The sequence below is a fragment of the Oncorhynchus masou genome, chromosome 26, assembly GCF_036934945.1.
Source record: "Oncorhynchus masou masou isolate Uvic2021 chromosome 26, UVic_Omas_1.1, whole genome shotgun sequence".
Taxonomy (NCBI): domain Eukaryota; kingdom Metazoa; phylum Chordata; class Actinopteri; order Salmoniformes; family Salmonidae; genus Oncorhynchus; species Oncorhynchus masou.
Genome location: NC_088237.1, coordinates 11,266,275 through 11,292,270, shown reverse-complemented (window position 1 = coordinate 11,292,270; position 25,996 = coordinate 11,266,275). Strand labels below are relative to the sequence as shown.

At 43.2% G+C, this 25,996-nt stretch overlaps 1 protein-coding gene across 5 annotated transcripts in view; it reads left to right on the top strand.

Moving 5' to 3' along the window:
• The window catches only part of LOC135514793 (dedicator of cytokinesis protein 4-like), a 144,301-nt gene extending 127,004 nt beyond the window's left edge, over positions 1 to 17,297 (top strand). For 2 of the 5 annotated variants that reach the window (XM_064938410.1, XM_064938406.1), the window contains exons 47-51: positions 2,308 to 2,417; positions 2,644 to 2,716; positions 4,357 to 4,476; positions 5,681 to 5,742; positions 14,734 to 17,297. In XM_064938410.1, coding sequence (XP_064794482.1) covers positions 2,308 to 2,417; positions 2,644 to 2,716; positions 4,357 to 4,476; positions 5,681 to 5,742; positions 14,734 to 15,201 — 833 coding nt within the window. In that variant the 3' untranslated portion in view covers positions 15,202 to 17,297. Of the gene's footprint in view, positions 1 to 2,307; positions 2,418 to 2,643; positions 2,717 to 4,353; positions 4,477 to 5,680; positions 5,743 to 14,733 lie in introns of all 5 variants that reach the window. The other 3 variants (XM_064938407.1, XM_064938405.1, XM_064938408.1) reach the window with 2 other exon arrangements.
• The last annotated feature ends 8,699 nt before the right edge of the window (positions 17,298 to 25,996 follow it).

The following is a 25,996-nucleotide window of genomic DNA, read 5'->3' as shown; positions in this document are numbered from 1 at the left end:
CTGACAAGATACAGTACGTGTCTTCCGCTCTAACGATAATTGTCCACAAAGCGGCACGGTGGGCTGTAACTCCCACCTATCCTTTCTTTGGATTGGTGGATACATCTCATAATTGTAATCATTTTTAGAATCTTCGATGAGGGTTGATTACACAACCGCCTGTATTCAATGGAGTGAGATGCTATGCTACTAGCCTCATGCCATGAATATGCATAGTTATCTCAAGATAACTCCGATATAAAGTGTTTTTTTTCTCAAAGTTGCCAGAATGTCACGTGTTGTACTTGTATCAGTGCACTCGTAACAACTTAAGCATTACGAAACATCTATTAGATCAATTAACCTTACATAGAAAAAAAGCCATACATGTTTTTGTTGACCAAAATCGACAATCATTGACCTCAATACAAAAACTTCCTTGCTTGTTGGGCAAAACAAAGGTTAAAATGCCACCTGCTGGAGGGGGGCAGATTTTCGGCCGTATTGAGCCTCTCTCTTCCTCTTCCTCTCTGCTATTAGCTCCAATCTGATATCTTAGCACCATGTTTATCAAGCCAGCTAACTAGCATAGTAACTAATATAGCTAGCTAGCTAACACCACAGACGAAATGGTTAGTTATTGTAATCGTCGCAAACTGGTCACATAGCTATCTGCTTAGCTAGCTTGCTTATTGCATGCTTCTCCGGGCATGTCGACACAAGCCTTTATTATTAGTGAATTAATTAAACTAATATTTGCAACAGAAGTTCGATTTTGGTCACTTTGTCAATTCACCCATTTCTCAATACTGCACCTTTCTTTTGTAGAATGAGCTAACTTGCTGCTTCTGATTTTCTTCTGCATTGTGCAGTACTCGTGGCTCAGGCAGTGAGTGTCGGGAGACATAGTCCCTCTACATAGCAAAGCTGCTGCTATCAGCAAAGCCAATAGAGATAGGCTAGAAAAGGCCAACATCGTCCCAATATATCGGTTCAGACGATTATTTGTCGTCCTCTAATATGTATTATAAACTGGGTAGTTCGAGCCCTGAATGCTGATTGGCTGACAGCCGTGGTATATCAGTCTGTAAACCATGGGTATGACAGAACATTTATTTTTACTGCTCTAATTGGCATTGGTAACCAGTTTATTTAAGTGATAATGCCTGAGAAGCCGGTGTTTGGAGGAGATATTGACAGTGGTGTTGTTAGGTCCGAGACCAAATGGAACTGTGCCAATATATCCTCCAAACACCTGGCTTCTCTGGCGGTTACCAACATATTCAAATAATGATTGACATATTTTCATTACTTCATTTTGATGAATTTATTCATATAATTTCATCCTTCCACAAGATAATATTCCCGACACAAATCTAAGGTTGCTACCCGAGCCGGCAGGTTGTTCGTTCTATTGGTTCGGTTACCAGAGACACGACCCAGTCGTTCACTCTTTTTGTTCTGTATCTATGGACTCGACCCAGTCGTTCATTCTAAATGTTCCATTGCCATACTGGCTGGCAACATTCTTATCCCATGCTTGCTAGCTAGCCAACTATGACTAACGTACAGTCACGTCAAACAGTGCAGCCAGACAGAATAACAGTAGCTACATTTGTTTAAGCTGTTTTCTAGTGACATTTATTTGGATACATCCATAACAATGAGCTAATGAGGCATGATTTTTGCCTGGCATAGAAAATGTGCTCTCTCGTTAGGACACGGTTCAGAGGAGCTAGCCAACAACACAGCTAACACAATAACTTCAAACTAAAGCTGGAAAGACTGCAATCTAGCTGCACTTAATTTTGTTTAACTTTTTTTCAATTGACATTTCTTTGTATATATCCATAAAAATGATTCATGAAACGCTGCGTCTCTCTCTCTCTCGTCCCGTTGCAAATGTCGGAGAGACAGACCGCAAGCTTTATACAAATCTCCGCTATTGAAAACTAAATGTTAGTCCAAAAGAAATGTGAGATAATGTCTAGATGCTTTTAATAGTGGAGATCAGGTTGATAAATTGCCTGGCTGGGCTGATGAGACAGTGGATTGCGCAGTCAGATGGAACAGAGTAAAATAGGCATTTTAACATCATAGATTTAGCCGGTGGTAACTTGTGGAATATGGCCAATATACCACACCCCCTCGTGCCTTATTGCTTAAGTAATGTTTGTATCCGTGTAAGACTGTAATGTCTTTGATAATGTTTTAAAATGAATGTACATGTTAAAGTATTTTTCTTTATGAGTTGGACCCCAGGAAGACTAGCTGTTGCCAATAAAATCTACATCTAAATCTCTCCTCTCTCGTCACCTCTCCCTCCAGGTTCTCCCCAGCTGCAGGACAAACACAAGCATTCCAGAGAGAACTCCTGCCTCTCTTCCAGGGAGAGACCCGTCAGTGCCATCTACCCCAATCCCCTGGACCCTGCACAGGTGAACACACACGAACAAATCAATAGACAAAGTATAGTTCTAATACCTTTTATTAACATCTCTGCAGTTTGAACCCAAAGAGGTGTTCAGCAAGCATGATATGTCACTCACAGTATGGATTTCTCAAAGTTAAGACTAAACCTGAACTCCACAAAGTCAAGATATCTTACTTTCCTTTATGGATTTTGCAGCTTCAGTATTGTGCTGTCTTGTTTGATTTTTCTAGAGGACGACCCCTCATCAAATAGGTGACACCACACTACCCCGAAGTGATCCTAACCTTTCTGCACCAGACAAAGGTAAAACATGTCTCATTGTCTTGTGTGTCATCTCAGTCATTGTCTCCATCTCTCTTTCCAGTACATGAGTGTATATCAGCCCAAAATCATTATAACACCAAAATATCCTTGCCTATGTGCCGTACCAAGACACTAGCGTGCTGATAAACAGTCACTTCTCATCCTCCACTCAGTCAAAGAGATCATAGCTATGGTCATCTGTCCGGACATGAGTGTAGTTGACAGACTGACCAGTGAGAGTGTGACAGACTTTGTCTGGAGAGTAGACATCTGCTTCAATGACAGCCTCTCCCCACGAGGTCTGTTCCCTCCCAGCTCCATCAGCATTCACAGGCAACAACAGACACGTGAGGAATCCCAAATGGCACCCTATTCCTTATAAAGTGCACTACATTTGACCAAGGGCTATGGGGCTCTGGGCCTTTAGGGTGCCATTTGGGATACAGACAACTTTAAATTGATGCCTCTTATTTATTAATATCAGAATGTGTGAAAACATGTTTATTCCCCAGGGGTTGATGGGATATGTCTTTTCTGAAGGCCATGCATATGTATAAATGCATATGTGTCTCAGTTTTTTTTTATCCACAGATTTTGTATATTTTGTATGTTATATAAGCGCTTTATATTTTTACATATTCCAGTGGGGCGGCATTTCACATCTAGTTTGGAAGGGCCCTTGTGTCATTTAAAAAAGCTCCGCTGTTTGATTGCTTTCTGTGAACTTCACTGAAGGTTAGAGGTTCAGGGAAAATTAACTCATGAAATTAGTATTTTATAGAAAATATATTTTTTTTAAACAATGTCAAAACCACAAGCACAGCGGTGTGCCACTTGAAGGTGTGTTTTCACTTAGCTCAAGTGGAAATGCACAAACCAGGCAAACCTACTCTTTTACACCAGTTTGTGGAAGAATGAACTAAGCAGAGGAAGAGCACCTTTGTATTAACAGGAGAGAACAGGGAAGTGTTATTTTCAGTGGGATTTAAGACCAACATGTGTCAGTTGCATGATATTCAGTACATAAGAAGATTGAGGTGTGGGTGATTGTTAATAATAATAATAATTCATCATTTGGTGGGTGCTTGTATTTGTCCTATTTCACACATGTATTAATTAGTGTGTATTAATTGGAAATTATTTTTTGCATATCCCACTCTCTCTGAGACACCCTCGGAGAGAGGGGTCACACCCCAGGTCTGCCATTCAACGGGGATCATATTGAGCAATTAGGATTAAGTGCCTTGCTCAAGGGCACATTGACTCAAAACAAAAAAAATCTCCACCTTGTCTGGGATTCTAACCTAGCAACCTTTCGGTTACTGGCCCAACTCTCTAACCGCTAGGCTATTTGCCACGGCAACAAATTTAAAGGTGCAGTCTGTCAATTTGCCATCTGACAATGCTTTATATTTAGGCTAAGAAAATCTTGAAATGTAGTAACTGTGTCATAAATCATCAGTTACAACAACAGACACTAATCCCTACCTCTGTTATTACATTTCCTGTTATCCACTGATTACATTTCTAATATAGATCTAGATTCTGGTCTACATCATCTGCTGTGTTCTGATGTGTTGTGTTGTAACCCAATGAGCAGTGATTGATGCATGTCTGTCTATGTTTGTACACCAAAGTAGTGAGACCCACCTTCAGTAGCTGGAGTCTAGACAGTGTAAAAGAGGTCAACAACACACAGTTCTCTGACACTGTGGGAAAGTTGCTCTGTCCCCCTGTCCCTCCTAGGCCACCATACCCAGGTAAACCAATCAGAACACTCGACCAATGAGGAATGGCACTAATACTTTCCCCCATCTTTTGACACCTGGTGCTTCCACCTGCTCTCTACCAGGGCCCGTTGTTACGCTGTCAACTCTCTGCTATAAACTCAGCTGCTCTCTTCTGTTCCTCCTGGTTTGCTTCTATAAATAACTTCTCCTTCACATGATGTATACATACTGCATAATACTGGTCTGTATTCTAGCCTGGGTTGCCTGTCTGTTTCTGCTCGAGCCTACGTGTTATTATCCTGCCAAAGGCAACCATCTAGCAATGTTGAGTACACAAATAGTCCAGTACCCAAGCGATTTATTCCTTCTTTGTTATTGTAAATAATAAATAAATACAATTCTTAACTGAATTGCCTAGTTAAATGAAGGTTTAATAATTGACTATCTGACCAGCTTTGGTCCAGAAGAAAAATCCTGAAACAATCTATATGATTGTCTTTGATGATTCCAGCAGAATCCCTATGTACAAATAAATTGGTCGCCAAAAAGCTGTGAATCCTTTACTTTATGAATGTCTTTTATCTGAGGGGGAAAGCAACAACAGCCTAGAGGATATATTTTTCCTCTGCTATGCCGCCTGCTACTCTATAATCGTAACTATATATAATAACTGTAACCAGTTAGACTCAACTATACTATAAGATTGTATAGATGAGCCTTCTCATTCAGGGGTTCATTCGATCCCACAACAGCAAGCCTACACACACGCAAACAGACACATGCAGCGCACAAACACGCATACAAACACATGCAGCGCACACATACACAAACGTATACACACAGTGCACACACACACAAACATACACACACGCAGTGCACACAACTCCCACTTCTCAAGCCCTGAGCTTGACACTTCCAGTAAACTTAGACTTATGTTATTATATTTTTTGAGCTATATATTTATTTTGTGATTCACTAGAGCAGACTTGTCCCCCTGTTGTGGCGTTGAATTGAGTGTTTTGCCCTCCAAAGAGCAGCATAGCAGCTGTTGGATGTATAAACAGCTTAGTGTTGACTAAGGACCCGCGGTTGTGCGATTTATTTGATTCATAGATGCCGAAGCCCTCAGCTGTGGAGGACTCACTCCAGTGTCCTTAAGTTGACTGGTCCAAAATGGTGGCAGGATTTAAACGTGCCCTCTTTTCTCTGTTTCTCTCTGGTTGACTGTCAACAGGCTCTTCAGCCAAGACCATAAGGTCGCAGTCCCCGGTCCCAACGTCCAGATCTCCACAAAAGGTTGGTGTTGTGTGTGTCTGTGGTTGCATTTACAGTTGACGTCGGAAGTTTATATACACTTAGGTTGGAGTCATTGAAACTCGTTTTTCAACCACTGTACATTTCTTGTTAACAAACTGTAGTTTTGGCAAGTCGGTTTGGATATCTACTTTGTGCATGATGCAAATCATTTTTCCAACAATTGTTTACAGACAGATTATTTCCCTTAAAATCCACTGTATCACAATTCCAGTGGGTCAGAAGTGTACATACACTGTGCCTTTAAACAGCTTGAAAAATTCCAGAAAAGGATGTCTTTGCTTTGGAAGCTTCTGATAGGCTAATTGACATCATTTGAGTCAATTGGAGGTGTAACTGTGGATGTATTTCAAGGCATACCTTCAAACTCAGTGCCTCTTTTCTTGACATCATGGGAAAATCAAAACAATTCAGCCAAGACCTCAGGTTAAAAATTGTAGACCTCCACAAGTCTGGTTCATCCTTGGGAGCAATTTCCAAATGCCTGAAGGGACCACATTTATCTGTACAAACAATAGTTTGCAAGTATAAACACCATGGGACCACGCAGCCATCATACCGCTCCGGAAGGAGACGCATTCTGTCTTCTAGAGATGAATGTAGTTTGGTGCGAAAAATGCAAATCAATCTCAGAACAACAGCAAAGGCCTTGTGAAGATGCTGGAGGAAACGGGTACAAAAGTATCTATATCCACAGTAAAACGAGTCCTATATCGACATAACCTGAAAGGTCCGCTCAGCAAGGCAGAAGTCACTGCTCCAAAACCGCCATAAAAAAGCCAGACTATGGTTTGCAACTGCATATGGTGACAAAGATTGTACTTTTTGGCGAAATGTCCTCTGGTCTGACAAAACAAAAATAGAACTGTTTGGCCATAATGATAATCGTTATGTTTGGAGGAAAAAGGTGGAGGCTTGCAAGCTGAAGAACACAATCCCATCCGTGAAGCACGTGGCTGGCAGCATCATGTTTTGGGGTGCTTTGCTGCAGGAGGGACTGGTGCACTTCACCAAATAGATGGCATTATGGGGAGGAAAAGTATGTGAATTTATTGAAGGAACATCTCAAGACATCAGTCAAGAAGTTAAAGCTTGGTCACAAATGGGACTTCCAAATGGACAATGACTCCAAGCATTCTTCTAAAGTTGTGGCAAAATGGCTTAAGGACAACATAGTCAAGGTATTAGAGTGGCCATCACAAAGCCCTGACCTCAATCCTATAGAAAATGTGTGATTAGTACTGCAAAAGCATGTGTGAGCAAGGAGGCCTACAAACCTGACTTAGTTACACCAGCTCTGTCAGGAGGATTGGGCCAAAATTCACCCAAGTTATTGTGGGATGCTTGTGGAAGGCTACCCAAAACGTTTGACCCAAGTGAAAAATTTAAAGGAAATGCTACCAAATGCTAATAGTTTACATAAACTTCTGACCCACTGGGAATGTGCTGAAAGAATAAATTAAATAAATAATTCTCTCTACTATTATTCTGACATTTCACAATCTTAAAATGAAGTGGTGATCCTAACTGACCTTTAAACAGGGAATTTTTACTAGGATTAATGAAAAACTGAGTTTAACTGTATTTGGCTAAGGTGTATGTAAACTTCCGACTTCAACTGTATGTGCCCTCTGGTGTATGTCTGATGATGCTAATCTGAGTGGACTGTGCACTCCAAATAGGGTCAAGAGGACAGCATGGGATCAGAACCCAGAGTCCTTCATTCCAGCAGTAGATGACTCATTTGATCCTGTTTGCGTGCATGCTTGTCTGAATGTGTGTGGGTTTGCGTACATACAGTGGGGAGAACAAGTATTTGATACACTGCCGATTTTGCAGGTTTTCCTACTTACAAAGCATCTAGAGGTCTGCAATTTTTTATCATAGGTACACTTCAACTGTGAGAGACGGAATCTAAAATCCAGAATATCACATTGTATGATTTTTAAGTAATTCATTTGCATTTTATTGCATGACATAAGTATTTGATACATCAGAAAAGCAGAACTTAATATTTGGTACAGAAACCTTTGTTTGCAATTACAGATATCAATCATTTCCTGTAGTTCTTGACCAGGTTTGCACACACTTCAGCAGGGATTTTGGCCCACTCCTCCATACAGACCTTCTCCAGATCCTTCAGGTTTCGGGGCTGTCGCTGAGCAATACAGCCTTTCAGCTCCCTCCAAAGATTTTCTATTGGGTTCAGGTCTGGAGACTGGCTAGGCCACTCCAGGACCTTGAGATGCTTCTTACGGAGCCACTCCTTTGTTGCCCTGGCTGTGTGTTTCGAGTCGTTGTCATGCTGGAAGAACCAGCCACACACTGTTGCTGGTATTTTGACCCATTCCTCCATGCAGATCTCCTCTAGAGCAGTGATGTTTTGGGGCTGTTGCTTGGCAACAAGGACTTTCATCTCCCTTCAACGATTTTCTATGGCGTTGAGATCTGGAGACTGGCTAGGCCACTCCAGGACCTTGAAATGCTTCTTACAAAACCACACCTTCATGGCCCGGGCGGTGTGTTTGGAATCATTGTCATGCTGAAAGACCCAGTCACGTTTCATCTTCAATGCCCTTGCTGATGGAAGGAGGTTTTCACTCAAAATCTCACGATACATGGCCTCATTCATTCTTTCCTTTACACGGATCAGTCGTCCTGGTCCCTTTGCAGAAAAGCAGCCCCAAATCATGATGTTTCCACCCCCATGCTTCACAGTTGTCCTCCAAACACGACGAGTTGAGTTTTTATCAAAAGTTCTATTTTGGTTTCATTGATCATATGACATTCTCCCAGTCTTCTTCTGGATCATCAAAATTCTCTCTAGCAAACTTCAGATGGGCCTGGACATGTACTGGCTTAAGCAGGGGGACACGTCTGGCACAGCAGGATTTGAGTCCCTGGCGGCGTAGTGTGTTACTGATGGTAGGCTTTGTTACTTTGGTCCCAGCTCTCTGCATATCATTCACTAGGTCCCCCTGTCTGGTTCTGGGAATTTTACTCACCGTTCTGTGATCAATTTGACCCCACGGGGTGAGATCTTGCGTGGAGCACCAGATCGAGGGAGATTATCCGTGGTCTTGTATGACTTCCATTTCCTAATAATTGCTCCCACAATTGATTTCTTCAAACCAAGCTGCTTACCTATTGCAGATTCAGTCTTCCCAGCCTGGTGCAGGTCTACGATTTTCTTTCTGGTGTCTTTTGACAGCTCTTTGGTCTTGGCCATAGTGTAGTTTGGAGTGTGACTGTTTGAGGTTGTGGACAGGTGTCTTTTATACTGATAACAAGTTCAAACAGGTGCCATTAATACAGGTAACGAGAGGAGCCTCTTAAGGAAGAAGTTACAGGTCTGTGAGAGCCAGAAATCTTGCTTGTTTGTAGGTGACCAAATACTTATTTTCCACCATAATTTGCAAATAAATTCATAAAAAATCCTACAATGTGATTTTCTGGATTTCTTTCCCCCTCATTTTGTCTGTCATAGTTGAAGTGTACCTATGATGAAAATTACAGGCCTCATCTTTTTAAGCGGGAGAACTTGCACAATTGGTGGCTGACTAAATACTTTTTTGCCCCACTGTATTTATAGTTCTCTCCATATTTTATGGAACAACTGCCCTGTACCTTTGCTAGAATCCTTCATGGGTTGTGGGCTGGCTGCTGGTGAAGATATGGTGTTGAGGCCCAGGGAACTTTGTATGTACACTGCATGATCAAAAGTATGTGGACCCCTGTGTGTCGAACATCTCATTCCAAGATCATGGGCATTTAATATGGAGTCGGTTCCCCCTTTGCTGCCATAACAGCCTCCACTCTTATGGGAAGGCGTTCCACTGCGGAGACTTGCTTCCATTCATCCACAAGAGCATTAGTGAGGTTGGGCACTGATGTTTGGAGATTAGGCCTGGCTGGCAGTCAGCATTCCAATTCATCCCAAAGTCGTTCGATGGGGTTGATATAAGGGCTCTGTGAAGGCCAGTCAAGTTCTTCCAAACCGATCTCGACAAACCATATCTGTATGGACCTTGATTTGTGCACAGGGGTATTGTCATGCTGAACCAGGAAAGGGCCTTCCCTGAACTGTTGCCAGTAAGTTGGAAGCACAGAATCGTCTAGAATGTCAGTGTATGCTGTAGCGTTAAAATGTTTCTTCCAATGACATTCCTCCAAAGATTAACTTCTTGCGTCGAGCAATCCGGGATCCTATTTATAGCCTCAAGCTCATTAGCATAACGCAACGTTAACTATTCATGAAAATCGCAAATGAAATGAAATCAATATATTTGCTCTCAGGCTTAGACTTTTGTTACCAACACTGTCATCTCAGATTTTCAAAATATGCTTTTCAACCATAGCTAAACAAGCATTTGTGTAAGAGTATTGATAGCTAGCATTGCTATAAGCCTAGAATTCAGCCAGCAACATTTTCACAAAAACAAGAAAATCATTCAAATAAAATCATTTACCTTTGAAGAACTTCAGATGTTTTCAATGAGGAGACTCTGTTAGATAGCAAATGTTCAGTTTTTCAAAAAAATATTATTTGTGTAGGACAAATCGCTCCGTTTTGTTCACGTTTGGCTATGAAAAAAACCTGTATCCAGTTATAGCCTCAAGCTCATTAGCATAACGTAACGTTAACTATTTATGAAAATTGCAAATGAAATGAAATGAATGTGCTAGCTCTCAAGCTTAGCCTTTTCTTAACAACACTGTCATCTCAGATTTTCAAAATATGCTTTTGAACCATAGCAAAACAAGCATTTGTGTAAGAGTATTGATAGCTAGCGTAGCATTTAGCGTAGCATTTAGCGGGCAACTTTTGCACAAAAAAAAGAAAAGGATTCAAATAAAATCATCTTTGAAGATCTTTGGATGTTTTCAATGAGGAGACTCTCAGTTACATAGCAAATGTTCAGTTTTTCCTGAAAGATTCTTTGTGTAGGAGAAATTGCTCCGTTTTGTACATCACGTTTGGGTACCAAAAAAAAAACAAATTCAGTCATCAAAACGGCGAACTGTTTTCCAAATTAACTCCATAATATCGACTGAAACATGGCAAACGCTGTTTAGAATCAATCCTCAATGTGTTTTTCACATATCTCTTCATTGATATATCGTCCGTGGTAGTCTACTTTCTCTGGTGCATCGCTTGGAAAAAGACTTGCAGTTGAAGATGACGCACCAATTTCGACGGAGGACACCGGGCGGACACCTGGCAAATGTAGTCTCTTATGGTCAATCTTCCAATGATATGCCTACAAATACATCACAATGCTGCAGACACCTTGGGGAAACGATAGATCGGGCAGGCTCATTCCTTGCGCATTCACAGCCATATAAGGAGACAATGAAAAACAGAGCCTCAAAAATCCTGCTCATTTACTGGTTGATGTTTCATCTTGGTTTCGCCTGTAGCATCAGTTCTGGGGCACTCACAGACAATATCTTTGCAGTTTTGGAAACATCAGAGTGTCCTCTTTCCAAAGCTGTCAATTATATGCATAGTCGAGCATCTTTTTGTGACAAAATATTGCGCTTAAAACGGGCACATTTTTTATCCAATAATGAAATAGCGCCCCCATAGATGTAACAGGTTAAAACAGACAAATCTGTGAAATTGCTTTATCCAACATTTAGCTGTTGCATGACGCTTGGTGCTCACGGAATCAGTAGGCTATTAAACAAATACTCAAACAGGCAACAGAAGCGAGATCTGTCTTATTTCTGTAGATAGAAACTCAGCAAAAAAAAGAAACGTCCCTTTTTCAGGACCCTGTCTTTCAAAGATGATTAGTAAAAATCCAAATAGCTTCACATATCTTCATTGTTTTAAACACTGTTTCCCATGCTTGTTCAATGAACCATAAACAATTAATGAACATGCACCTGTGGAACGGTCGTTCCACAGATACTAACAGCTTACAGACGGTAGGCAATTAAGGTCACAGTTATGAAAACTTAGGACACTAAAGAGGCCTTTCTACTGAAAACACCAAAAGAAAATGCCCAGAGTCCCTGCTCATCTGCATGAACATGCCTTAGGCATGCTGCAAGGAGGCATGAGGACTGCAGATGTGGCCAGGGCAATAAATTGAAATGTCCGTACTGTGAGACGCCTAAGTCCTCGCCGTGGCAGACCATGTGTAACAACACCTGCATAGGATCGGTGCATCCAAACATCACACCTGCGGGACAGATACAGGATGGCAACAACAACTGCCCAAGTTATACCAGGAACGCACATCCCTCCATCAGTGCTCAGACTGTCTGCAATAGGCTGAGAGAGTCTGGACTGAGGGCTTGCAGGCCTGTTGTAAGGCAGGTCCTCACCAGACATCACCGGCAACAACGTCGCCTATGGCTACAAACCTACTGTCCCTGGACCAGACAGGACTGGCAAAAACTGCTCTTCATTGACGAGTCTCGTTTTTGTCTCACCAGGGGTGATGGTCGGATTCGCGTTGATCGTCGAAGTAATGAGCTTTACACCGAGGCCTGTACTCTGGAGCGGGATCGATTTGGAGGTGGAGGGTCCATCATGGTCTGGGGCGGTGTGTCACAGCATCATCGGAATGAGCTTGTGGTCATTGCAGGCATTCCCAAAGCTGTGTGTTACAGGGAAGACATCCTTCTACCTCATGTTGTACCCTTCCTGCAGGCTCATCCTGACATGACCCTCCAGCATGACAATGACACCAGCCATGGTCAGCGAAGAGCCCGGATCTCAATCCCATTGAGCATGTCTGGGACCTGTTGGATCAGAGGGTGAGGGCTAGGGCCATTCCCCCCAGAAATGTCTGGGAACTTGCAGGTGCCTTGGTGGAAGAGTGAGGTAACATCTCACAGCAAGAACTGGCAAATCTGGTGCAGTCCATGATGAGGAGATGCACTGCAGTACTTCATGCATGTACTTCACATTATTCCATTTCTGTCAGTCACATGTCTGTGGAACTTGTTTAGTTTATGTCTCAGTTGTTGAATCTTGTTATGTTCAGGGACAATTATTCACAAATTAAAGTCAGTTCACATGTCTGTGGAACTTGTTTTGTTTTGTCTCAGTTTATCTGGATTATTTCATAAAACATTTAACAAGTTAGGTAGTTGACAGTTGAGATGGGTTTTCTCTCCTCACTTCTTATACAGTTAGGCTAAGGCAAAGGCTGATTTCTAAAGACATTTATACAGTTAGGCTAAGACTCCTCACTTCTTATACAGTTAAGGCAAGGGCTGTTTCCTCTCTCCTCACTTCTTATACAGTTAGGCTAAGGCAAGGGCTGTTTCCTCTCTCCTCACTTCTTATACAGTTAGGCTAAGGCAAGGGCTGTTTCCTCTCTCCTCACTTCTTATACAGTTAGGCTAAGGCAAGGGCTGTTTCCTCACTTCTTATACAGTTAGGCTCACTTCTTATACAGTTAGGCTAAGGCAAGGGCTGTTTCCTCTCTCCTCACTTCTTATACAGTTAGGCTAAGGCAAGGGCTGTTTCCTCTCTCCTCACTTCTTATACAGTTAGGCTAAGGCAAGGGCTGTTTCCTCTCTCCTCACTTCTTATACAGTTGGGCTAAGGCAAGGGCTGTTTCCTCTCTCCTCACTTCTTATACAGTTAGGCTAAGGCAAGGGCTGTTTCCTCTCTCCTCACTTCTTATACAGTTAGGCTAAGGCAAGGGCTGTTTCCTCTCTCCTCACTTCTTATACAGTTAGGCTAAGGCAAGGGCTGTTTCCTCGTCTCTGCTGCTGCGTCATCCACCGTAACTCCAATATGTTAATTTAGCTGTTATGCAACATAGGGAATCATCTTGCACCATGAAAATATTTGTTAAAAATTGTGGCTACTTGACTAAAGAAAACTCGGTCGACCAAAATCCTATCGTCCAAACAATTGGCCAGACGACTAAATGGGGTCAGAGCTAATGTGTGCGTGTGTGTGCGTGCCTGACAATACCTGCCTGTGTGTGTGTGTGTCAATGGTGTGTGCATGTGCATCTCTTTCTGTTCTTCTGTTAATGCTGATGAGTGTTCTGGCAGTGCTTTGAATGTATGTGTGCTCTATGGTTTCCCTGTTGGTTGTCAGGCAGTATTGAACCACAGTTGAATTATCTTCCCCCTCTATGTCGTCTCATGTTCTCATCCACATTGGCTCTCGCCTGTCAGATAACTCTGCTAATGAGCCATTTATTATCTAGCACCAGTCTGCATGTGTCTAGGCAGTTTAGAAGGAGTGACATTTTAACAGGCTTTTACAAACCTGCATTGATGAAGTCTTGTTTTTCGTTAGAAAATCAAATACAGTTCTTTGCACTGGCAGTTTTTTGTAAGTGAGGCACAAACAGCAGCACAAATACAACGCCGTGTGTGCGTGCGCGCATGTGTGAGATAATGGGGCCTGTTGGCGGTCTGCTGTGGGGTCTTCTTTGATTGTACTGTGAGGGGCAGCTCAGCACTCTAGGCCTTTGAGATATGAGGGGAATGTTAACATATCAACGAGCATTTAGCTTCAGTCTTGCCGAGGGAAGTTATATTCACGTAACTTCTCTCAACAAGACTGAAGCTAAATGCTCGTCACACTGACGTACTGTAGCGTACATAACAGATCAATTGTCCTCTCCACTGAATCCAATTAAGTGTAACAAGATATAACAGTATTTCCATGTCATTTCTCCGAAAACATTTTGACAACATATTGGATTGTTCATGATGGAACTGCCACATGTTGTGATTCTCTGTCTCCGTACTGACATATGATGAGGGGGAAAGCAGAGTGGCACTTTGTCTGGTGTCTTTATGATTACGCTTCATAGGCTTTATTGTTCCTTTATGCTCTACCTCATTAGGCTGTGAAGGACACGTGTGCAGTCTTAAGGAGATTCGTACCCTCTCTGTTTGAGCTATGGTGGTTGGTTCTCCGTTTCTGATTGGTTCTCTATTTCCGTTTGGTCCTCTGATGGTCTCTCTGTTTCTGTCTCTCCATAGAGTTCATTGCCGCCCTTCACGCCCTCACCCACTGAGTGCCAGTCGGCTGGACTGGTGTCCAACTCTCCCGTCCTCTCTGGTAGCTATAGCAGCGGTATCTCCTCCATGAGTCGCTGCAGTGTGTCCGAGGCGTCGGGCACCGAGGCAACCACTGGAGACCACGCCGCCCACCAGGGACCCACCATGCCCAACTCTGTCTCCTCGGGCTCGGACGAGCTCATCCGCCGCGAGAACAAGACGCCACCGCCCTACAGCGTGTACGAGCGCACCAACCCTCGTCGACCGGTTCCCCTGCCCCACAGTCTCTCCATCCCTCCCAGTGTGGATCCCCCGGCCCTGCCACCCAAGCCCCACCAGCAACGCACTAGCAGCATGAAGCTGGTCCCAGCATCGGACCCTCGCAGGGCCGACGGGGTGCCCCACGTCCCCAGACCCAGACCTCTCCCCAGGAAGGTCTCCCAGCTATAGGCTGGGTGAGGACCTACAACCCTAGAGGGTTGATGGGTGACACCACTGGCGCGTTTTGCACTTTTTACACTGTCTTCTCTTCAGTTTGGTAATCCCAGGCTCTGCCCAAGACAGGATCACGACTCTTGAGTCTGTCTCATTGTGAAGATCTTTTCTTCGAAAGGGCTTTGCATTGACTGACGTTGTCATTCCGCACTTTTAGCTCCAGTACAGTAGGTTCCACGTGGTAAATTGCTACGTTTATCAGAAGAGAAATGAACACAACAAACTTAGGCGTTGATTTTTAGATTTTTGATAGATGTAATAGTCCCAATATGTATATATTGGTTATATATAAGAAGTGTTTTGCCTTAAGTATTGGAAAGAGTCTTCTATCCATGAGTCTTGCACGTTTTTGAAGTACACTGTACTTTTCTACATGGCTGACTGGTGCTAGAGGTCTCATGCATATGCATTTCTGTTTATGGTAGTAGCTGAGGGTGTGTTCACATACATCCACATGGTACTGGAAACAGGAAGCAGATATTTACCCATTTGGCCATTTTGTTTCATTGTCATGACCATTTTAATAGAACTGTAAAGCTAAAATCAGTGCCCCGGTTTTATTCTTGGTCGGTAATAGAACATCCCTTTCTCGTAGGAATGGAGAATTTGTGGTAGTAACAAGTCACTCAGAAATACACCCCCTTTGTGAGGGTTCTTCAAACTCTACTCTAAGACATAAAGAGCTCCTTCCGTCTTTGAAATCCCCTTTGGCCAATGCACATAGTTCTTGCATTTGACATGTACCACGAAATTGTATGTCGTTCTACGTAATAAACTGGAGGCCATTGCTGTCAGTGGGGGCCAGAGATGTGGACACACCCTAACCCGCCTGCATGAAGTGTAGTATGTATGTGGTGGTGGTGGATCTTTGGGGTTTACCAAGTATTGTGCCAAAGGACGATGTACTGTATGTATGCTGTAATGGCAAAGTAGGAATCCAGAACCTGGAAACACTCCATTGACTAGACAAGCTGACCTTGTACTAGCCCACAATGAAAACAACCGACTTTTGAGACAAATCCAGTTATTAAGATGAAAAGTCATTGTATGTGTGTGGGGGGGGGGGTATAAAAATGGCAACTGTTACAAGTAACGAATGGTTATATGATATTAGCACAAATGAGATTGACTACGTTAGCAGTGGTTACATTACCAAGGACTCCAACTCTTAAAATGTTAACCCCTGACCACAATGGGCATTTGAAGTGCAGTATGTATTGTAGAAAAGATGTCCTCTATTTGCCGCTCAGTGAATTGCCAGCAACTCGTGTACACACACACACACACACACACACACACACACACACACACACACACACACACACACACACACACACACACACACACACACACACACACGAGGGCTGCCGTTCTATAATTTTTTTTGACTCTTTTTCGAAAACCTTTTCAACTATTCATTGTATAGTCACGCTTGTACAGTACAGCCAAGTTAGTTTGAGGTGTTCTCTCTGTGTTTGACATACAGTACGTGGTGGACAGAGTGTACTGGTATCGAGTCCTACAGTGTCTAGGCAGTCTTCACGTCAGGTGGTTTCCTGTCAGTGTTTTATGAAGAGAAGACAACACTGTTTTTGTAATTAAAAGCTTTTTTTTTAATTGCACGAAATATTGATCACTTAATTCAGTACAACGGTTTTCACAATTAACTTGGGTATGTTTCACTTTTCTATGGTTAATTTCCTTTTTAATTTGTTGCGAATTTTTTTCCATCAAATGTTCACACGAATCAGTACTTGAGAAATTGTAAATTATATAATGATGAGATTGTTGTACGTATGCCAAATATACTACCTTTGTGTATTACTATTATTGTAAATATTGTGTTTTTAACAAAATGTAGCTAATACACATTTACAGCTTTGAATGTTGGAACGGCAAATTATTGTTATAAATGTCACAAAAATTGTGTTTTAGTGAGTGTAGAAGTCTATAGAGTAATGCATATCTACACCTACAGTAAAACATTTACATGCTCAATAAACTGCCCTATCTAATAAAAAATGTTTTGCTCAAGCTTACCTTTAAATCATTCCCAGCTCTAACCCTGTTAAAAACAATCCATCGACAGGTACTTCTATAATAGTTGCACTGTACAGTACATGTGTCCAGCCATGTTTGCTCAATTGTTATAGTGATCTTCTGTGTACTCTAACGTTACGTGATTCAGGATCAGCTTCGTGTCATCAAAGTTATTCCCACACAAATTCAACGATAGTCACCTACTGTGGGCACTCAAGATGATGTAATTGTTTTGAGGAACTGGTGCGTGATCAGGTAAGACGATGTGCGCACATGGGGGAAATATTCCTTTAAAACCGAACACATCTAATGAATTTCTCCTCTTTAGTCTGCTTGGTGGGTGTGGTGGGCCGGGATGATGGCACTCTTCATAACGTCACATCACCGCCAAGAGGAGTACCCTCCACCGGATCAGATAGACGCAGTAATACAGTAATTGTGTCTGAGGCTGGTAATTTGACAGTGTTTAATCGTGTCAGAAATGAATTTCCTCTAATCCTGAAGACTTCTCGGAAGAGAGAACACGTATCGGGGGAAACCGGAGGAGCGATTAACGTGCCTCCGTTCTGGAACCCAGGAGAATGGGTTGTCAGTCCAACCCTCAATGGGCTTGTCAATCATCCTCACATTCAGCGTTCACTAGCAGGAAGGAAGCTGTGTTTCATTCATGGACTGAAAAACGGTCTCAGCAGGGTCGGGGGAAGGGTTTAATAATCATTATGTACAAAACTTTTTTTGCGGATGCAAAAACTAGACGTCCTGTGTTTAAGTGAAAATAGCTTCATTCTAACTGAGCTAATAGCTCGAAGGCAAGATTGCAAATTATATTTAAATGTTGTTCACTTGTGTGGCTTCCAATAATCACTATAACATAACACCCATACATTTTAACAATACATCATTCAAACTGTGGTCTAACTCTGCAGAACAATTTATCCGCGTTATTTGGATGCTAAACATCCGACATTGAAAAGTGTTCCATGGGTGCTAAAAATGAATTAGCGAGGGAAGGCAGGTTTTAATTTAACCTTGCCTCGGGCACATTTTGAATAACACACAACCCGAGAGAAGCCCTTGGTGTTTTTCTCTCTGTGCTAAATCTCCCTGGGATAAGAAAGCTGGAGCAATTCGACAGTGCACTGAGATCCGGCGTTTCAGAGAGGAGGGAATTTTCAAAAGAACCTCTGAATAATTGATCTGCTTTTTATCCGTCTTATTTTCTATATCAACTTTGCTGTGCTCCTGGCTTATGGGGATTTACCTGACAGCTTCAAGTGCTCCCTTTTTTTTTCATTACAGAATGAGTGAAGTTACATTTTTTGTGTGTGTTGTTCTCAGTGGAAGAGTATTGTCTCCACTATGTAGGGATTTACCTGGCAGTTTCAAAGGGTTCAGCTGTTAAGGGTGTGTGTGTGTGTGTGAGAGGGGACTATCAGTTTGTGACTTACTCGTCCAGATAAATGAATGTTTGTGCATAGAGGGGCTTCGCTGAAATGGCCAATGCAATTATAAAGGCATTACTTGTCTATTGAGTACACAATACCAACACGCCTGCTATAGAGTCCATACCGTAGTCCTGGAGAACACGTGAAGGTCTTCGATTAGATCATACAGAATCGGCAACCATGGGAATCCGATGGGAGTCCCGTGCAGTGCTTCGTACAGCACAAGGACCACGCTAAATGGACTTTGATTGGTAAATGACCAGTAAAAACAGCCCAAAGGAATGGTCGTCTTGGGAAAAGGACACGTTTTGAAGGGCACTTTTAAATACCTCAGTCTGTCCTGGTCGGGACTAGTTTCTTAGCCTTTGAGTGTCCTTCCTGCATGGTTGATTATTTGAGCGTTTTGTGCAAGATCAATAGCAAGGCGTGGGCCGAGGAGTGTTTACGTCTTGCGTTCACTACAGATGGGATCTTGCCATCGCTCTCTTGTATTATTCAGACACTGCTATTTGTTACCAAAGGACCGACACAGACAGAGAAGTGGCTTGAGGTAGATTATAGTACAGAGATCATTTCACTGAACTCGAAGAGAGGAAATTAACAGCCCTGGATGTGCAATGCTCATCACCACTGCATGGTGAGAGGTGTCGCACTCTCCACCGGGCACTTGAACTTGTACTTTTGTCTCACTCCCCATCCTCATCACTTACTCATTGTCCAAGGTCACCAGACTAGAGGCCTTGTTTACCCTGCTCCAATACCCACAGAGGACCCTCCTCTCTGGCCCTCTTGACACCAGCTCCACCCCCTGTGCTGCTGAGCCGCTCCAGAGGGACCCCTTTATCTGGAGCTCAACACTGCCAGAACACACCTCTCGCTCTTCTCTCGCTCTTTCTCTGATGATCACCTTAGTTCTGCCTGAGTGACCTTGCTACAGCGATGCGCAGATGAATAAACATGAGCCCGATGAAGCCCGGTCGGGGATTACTAAGGTACGCATACAGCAAACCCACCTAAACACTAATAAAGTGTAGAGCACAGAGTCACTAGCTGTAACGTCACACGCTCATTAACTTAATCAATCAGGATTAGACCCACCCGTTGTATAATAAAGTGTAGAGCACAGAGTCACTAGCTGTAACGTCACACACTCATTAACTTAACCAATCAGGATTAGACCCACCCGTTGTATAATAAAGTGTAGAGCACAGAGTCACTAGCTGTAACGTCACACACTCATTAACTTAACCAATCAGGATTAGACCCACCCGTTGTATAATAAAGTGTAGAGCACAGAGTCACTAGCTGTAACGTCACACACTCATTAACTTTACCAATCATTTACAGGAGGAGCTGTCAGACACTGTAAGGTGTCACGACTTTAAAAGCCATACTATAAAATATATTAGTAAAACGACTCAACCATTGATTACAAGTTTATGGTTTAGACTGAAGTTAAGAGTTATAGTAGGGACTGAATGCTTTAGTGAAGTGACTGAAAGCTTGAAAAACAATATTTCAAAGGCCGGATGAACGCAAACAAACTGTGTGTCGTTAAAAGCAGGATGCAGAAGAGAAACGCTTTCTCAGTTTTCCCAACTCCATCTCACTTCTGATATTGCATTTTGATTGAAGAAGCACCAGCAGTGGCAGAGGCATGTGTTGTTTGAGTAGGGAGGGATGGCTGCTGTGGACCATGTGTTGTTTGAGTAGGGAGGGATGGCTGCTGTGGACCATGTGTTGTTTGAGTAGGGAGGGATGGCTGCTGTGGACCATGTGTTGTTTGAGTAGGGAGGGATGGCTGCTGTGGACCATGTGTTGTTTGAGTAGGGAGGGATGGCTGCTGTGGACCATGTGTTGTTTGAGTAGGGAGGGATGGCTGCTGTGGACCATGTGTTGTTTGAGTAGGGAGGGCTGGCTGCTGAGGACCATGTGTTGTTTGAGTAGGGAGGGATGGCTGCTGTGGACCATGTGTTGTTTGAGTAGGGAGGGATGGCTGCTGTGGACCATGTGTTGTTTGAGTAGGGAGGGATGGCTGCTGTGGACCATGTGTTGTTTGAGGAGGGAGGGATGGCTGCTGTGGACCATGTGTTGTTTGAGTAGGGAGGGATGGCTGCTGTGGACCAGGATATTTGAAAGGCCCTGGTGGGAGTGACATACTGCTTGGGTACACATGGTTTGATTTTTAGTGTGAAAATGACTTGACTGCTCTGAGGGCTTCGGTGAGCTTCTCCATGCGTGATTATTTTGTCCTTCACAAGGCTCAGGGGGGCCTTCACAAGGGGGGCCTTCACAAAGCATTATTTTTCCTGGTCGAGTCATAAGATTGTATGTGGTGGGAATCATGACGACTGTTTCTCATTCTTCTCCCTACAGTTCTCCTCTTAATTAACTTTCTATCCTATTTCGATGGGTCTAAAGGCAGTAAAAATATTTGAAAACACCACAGTAACATTGTAGCACTCTGGTACAGTGTATTATATGGACACTACTGGTAGCCACCCACCCTACTGGTAATATACCAAATTTAACAGAATCTTCCGTAATTCTGTGTTAATGAAGCTCTCATCAGGCTAAATCAAGTGCTCCAGGTACGCACCCAGACTAGTTGATCAATAAGGTATCCCCCCAAGAACTTCCAAGCCTCTCAGCTCCCCCTCGTTTGTCCAACACAGGGTTTGCATGCTGATGGGGGTTGTATTGTTCACTCTGTGTGTGGTGTGGATTTCAATGTGTGGTGTGGTGGAGTGATTGTACAATGTATTGGAGATTTAAACCCAAGGTCTTTCTGCTTGGATAGCATACGGCAATGCTTTAGAGGAGATACTTCATGTGATTTCAGAGTTTGTCTCGGTCGATTACAGCTCCACATTTTGGTGGTTTCTGAGCTGATTAGAATATCATGTGGTGCACATTAGCCATGGTGGCAGACTGGCAGGCTTGGCATAACCCATTGGCCTTCTAGACTGAATGGATTTCGTTGGACTTCTTTTGAACAACCTTTGAGTGATTCCTCATTGATCTAGAATAAAAATGTAGAAAACATGATTTGGGGGATTTTTAAATACTGTAGTCCATAGAAGGGTCCTTTTGGAGGAAGGAATGACATATATTTGAGATTTCTATCTTAAAGCATAGTTGAGCAATGATTTATTGATGTTGGAATATCGTAACATTATGGCCTTACCCAGGCCTCCGTTAAGACCTCAAAGGGGTTCATATCCAAAGCAAAAACAAAAGCAAAAGTTGGTGTCATATGAAGCTTCACCGTTTGCTCTGTAATATGAGAGGTATTTTGATATCATTTAAAAATGTCTTACATTCAGGGCCTCCCGGGTGGTGCAGTGGTCTAGGGCACTGTGCCACCAGAGACTCTGGGTTCGCGCCCAGGCTCTGTCGCAGCCGGCCGTGACCGGGAGGTCTGTGGGGCAATGCACAATTGGCCTAGCGTCGCCCGGGTTAGGGAGGGTTTGGCTGGTAGGGATGTCCTTGTCTCATCGCGCACCAGCGCAGTGCGCCCTAACCAGGTCACCAGATGCACAGAGTCTCCACCGACACATTGGTGCGGATGGCTTCCTGGGTTGGATGCACACTGTGTTAAAGAAGCAGTGCGGCTTGGTTGGGTTGTGTTTCGGAGGCTTTCGACCTTAGTCTCTCCCGAGGCCGTATGGGAGTTGTAGGATGAGACAAGATAGTAATTACTAACAATTGGATACCACGAAATGGGGTAAAATAAATTTAAAAATAAATAAAATGTCTTTCATTCATCTATGAATATAAAAAAATACATAAACATGCATATTGAAAATACTCCGTTTTTATATGTAACCATACTGGTCATAAAGTTAGCAACGGGGCGGCAGGGTAGCCTAGTGGTTAGAGCGTTGGACTAGTAACCGAAAGGTTGCAAGTTCGAATCCCCGAGCTGACAAGGTACAAATCTGTCGTTCTGCCCCTGAACTGGCTGGCTGTTCTGCCCCCACTGTTCCTAGGCTGTCATTGAAAATAAGAATTTGTTCTTAACTGACTTGCCTAGTAAAATAAAGGTAAAATAAAAAATAAAAAAACAGCCCTTATTTTAATTGCACATCCTGCAAATTTCCAGCAGATGGTGACCATTTTGAATCCATTTTCACATTCACTATGTTGGTAATACTTACAAATTGGAACATAACTCTTAAAAGCAGCAGAGATCCCACTCTGGAACTTTGATATGTCCGTAGAGTATATTGTGTTTAATAATATATAAAAACACAAATCGTTATAATCATTAATATTATTCATTTTCAATATTCCTACATTTTTGTAAGAAATGTGTTATTGAAATCAACATACTATTCATATTACAGAGCAAGTGGTAAAGTTTCATATGAGACCAGTTTTTTCTTTGTAAAACCTATATATGAAACATTGAGTCTTCTAGAAGGCCTGGGTGGAGGCGAAAATGTCAAAAGTATTCCAACTTCAAGTAATTATTTATAAATTATACAAATGTCAAATGTCAACAATCCTTCTTTCAAAGGACCCTTCAATTGATTACATTTTGTGAAAATGCCCCTAGTCATAGTATTTTTTTGTTCTAGTTTCGTGTGGAAACAGTGTTAATTCAACCAGTGTGTACCCAGTGGGGTGTGTGTGATTGTGTGTGTGTGTGTGTGTGTGTGTGTTAGAGGCTGCCCGGCCAGACCAGCAGGGATGGTCCTGCTAAGCACCAGCTGCTAGCTGCCGTTCACACTGATTCCCACCAACTGTGGGCCCTAAAATATTTACACTGGAGGCAGCTAGCATGTTTTGATGGAAAACTCAGTTTCATCTCAGATAAAAATATTGGGCATCCCTCTCTCTTCCTCCCTCCTCCTCTTCTCTCTCTCTCCCTCACTCTGGCCTCCTCATCCTGTTATGAGGAGCCAGGGAGGTAAATAAAGAACAACCCTGGTTCGTTGTTGCACTCAAGTTTGTTTACTTTTCTCCCTTTGGTGCCTTTCAAGTTTGTCTACTTTTCGGCTTCATTTGTGTGAGGTGATTGGGACATGGCAGGGGGTACCGGTACAGTCAGTGTGCGGAGGTACAGGTTAGTTGAGGTCATTTGTACATGTAGGTGGGGGTGAAGTGACTATGCATAGATAATAAACAGCGAGTAGCAGCAGTGTACAAAACAAATGGGGGTGTCAATGTAAATATTCCGGTGGCCGTTTGATTGTTCAGCAGTCTTATGCCTTGGGGGTAGAGATGTACTGGGCTGTAGCGCCTTACGGTCCGATGCCGGGCAGTTGCCATACCAGGCGGTGAAGAAACCGGTCAGGATGCTCTTGATGGTGCAGCTGTAGGTGGGGGAGAAGTGACTATGCATAGGTAACAAACAAACAGCGAGTAGCAGCAGTGTATAGGGGGGGGGGTTGTCAATGTAAATTGCGATTTTTATGAATTGTTCAGCTGTCTAATGGCTTGGGGGTAGTAGCTGTTAGAGCCTTTTGGTCCTAGACTTGGCGCTCCGGTACCGCTTGCTGTGCCGTAGCAAAGAAAACATTCTATAACTTGGATGACTGGAGTCTCTGACAATTTTATGGGCTTTCCTCTGACACTGCCTAGTATATAGGTCCTGGATGGCAGGAAGCTTGGCAAAAGTGATGTACTGGGCCATTCACATTACCCTTTTAGCGCATTACTGTCAGATGCTGAGCAGTTGCCATACCAGGCGGTGATGCAACCGGTCAGGATGCTCTCGATGGTGCAGCTGTATTACCCTTTGAGGATCCGGGGGCCCATGCCAAATCTTTTCAATCTTCTGAGGGGTAATATGTTTTGTCTTGCCCTCTTCATGACTATCTTGATTTGTTTGGACCATGTTAGTTTGTTGGTGATGTGGACACCAAGGAAGTTCTCTCGACCCGCTCCACTACAGTCCCGTCGTTGTTGATGGGGGCCTGTTTGGCCCGCATTTTCCAGTAGTCCACGATCAGCTCCTTTGTCTTGCTCACATTGAGGGAGAGGTTGTTGTCCTGGCACCACACTGCCAGTTCTCTGACCTCCACCTTATTGGCTGTCTCATCGTTATCGGTGATCAGGCTGTTGTGTTGTCATCAAACTTAATGATGGTGTGGGAGTTGTTTGGCCATGCAGTTGTGGCTGAACAGGGAATGCAGGAGGGGACTAAGTACACACCCCTGAGGGGCTCCAGTGTTAAGGATCAGCGTGGCAGACGTGTTGTTGCCTACTTCTTACCACCTGGGGGCGGCCCGTCAGGAAGTCCAGGATCCAGTTGCAGAGGGAGGTGTTTAGTCCCAGAGTCCTTAGCTTAGTGATGAGCTTTGTGGGCTCTATGGTGTTGAACACTGAGCTGTAGTCGATGAACAGCATTCTCACATAGGTGTTCCTTTTGTCCAGGTGAGAATGGGTGGTGTGGAGTGCGATTGAGATTGCGTCATCTGTGGATCTGTTGGGGTTTTATGTGAATTAGAGTGGGTCTAGGATGTCCGGGAGGATGCTGTTGATGAGAGCCATGACCAGCCTTTCAAAGCACTTCATAGCTACCGATGAAGGCTGGATGGTTAGGCTGGTTACCTTCATTTCCTGGGCACAGGGACTATGATGGTCTGCTTGAAACATGTAGGTATTACAGACTTGGTCTGGGAGAGGTTGAAAATTTAAGTGAAGACACTTGACAGTTGGTCCGCGCATGCTTTGAGTACGCGTCCTGGTAATCCCTCTGGCCCAGCGGCTTTGTGAATGTTGACCTGCTTAAAGGTTTTAGAGCTAATTAATGTACATAGTATATTGGGCCTCGCCTTTTCAGTTCTATTGAGTGAGGTCATGTTTCCTGTTAAATGATTGGACGCTTCGGGTGCCAGGGCACAGGGGTTTCCATGGATATCAAAAATGCTAAAGGGATTAGTGGGCCATTGATTGAACCTTTTTGATTTCTCCCTGTACTGTACATGAGCAGGAATGCACCCATGTGAGCACACACACACACACCGAATCCCTCAGGGGAACCATAGAATATCAGAATGTAGAGTAGATTCTATTTCTCGTTTGATCGGAGCGGAGCAAATATGATTATCATAATTACAATAACACCATTAACAATCAAAATGTTTTGCCACACAAAGAAAGTATGGAGTACTGTATGTACAATAACAGCATCATTCTACCTGTGATGATAGTTTAGAGCTGCTACAGTGTGGGTTGTTTTATATGCCATTGTCTGATATAGGGAAACCCTGTCCTATATCATTATGGTGTGTCGCCAACCAGGCCTACAGTCC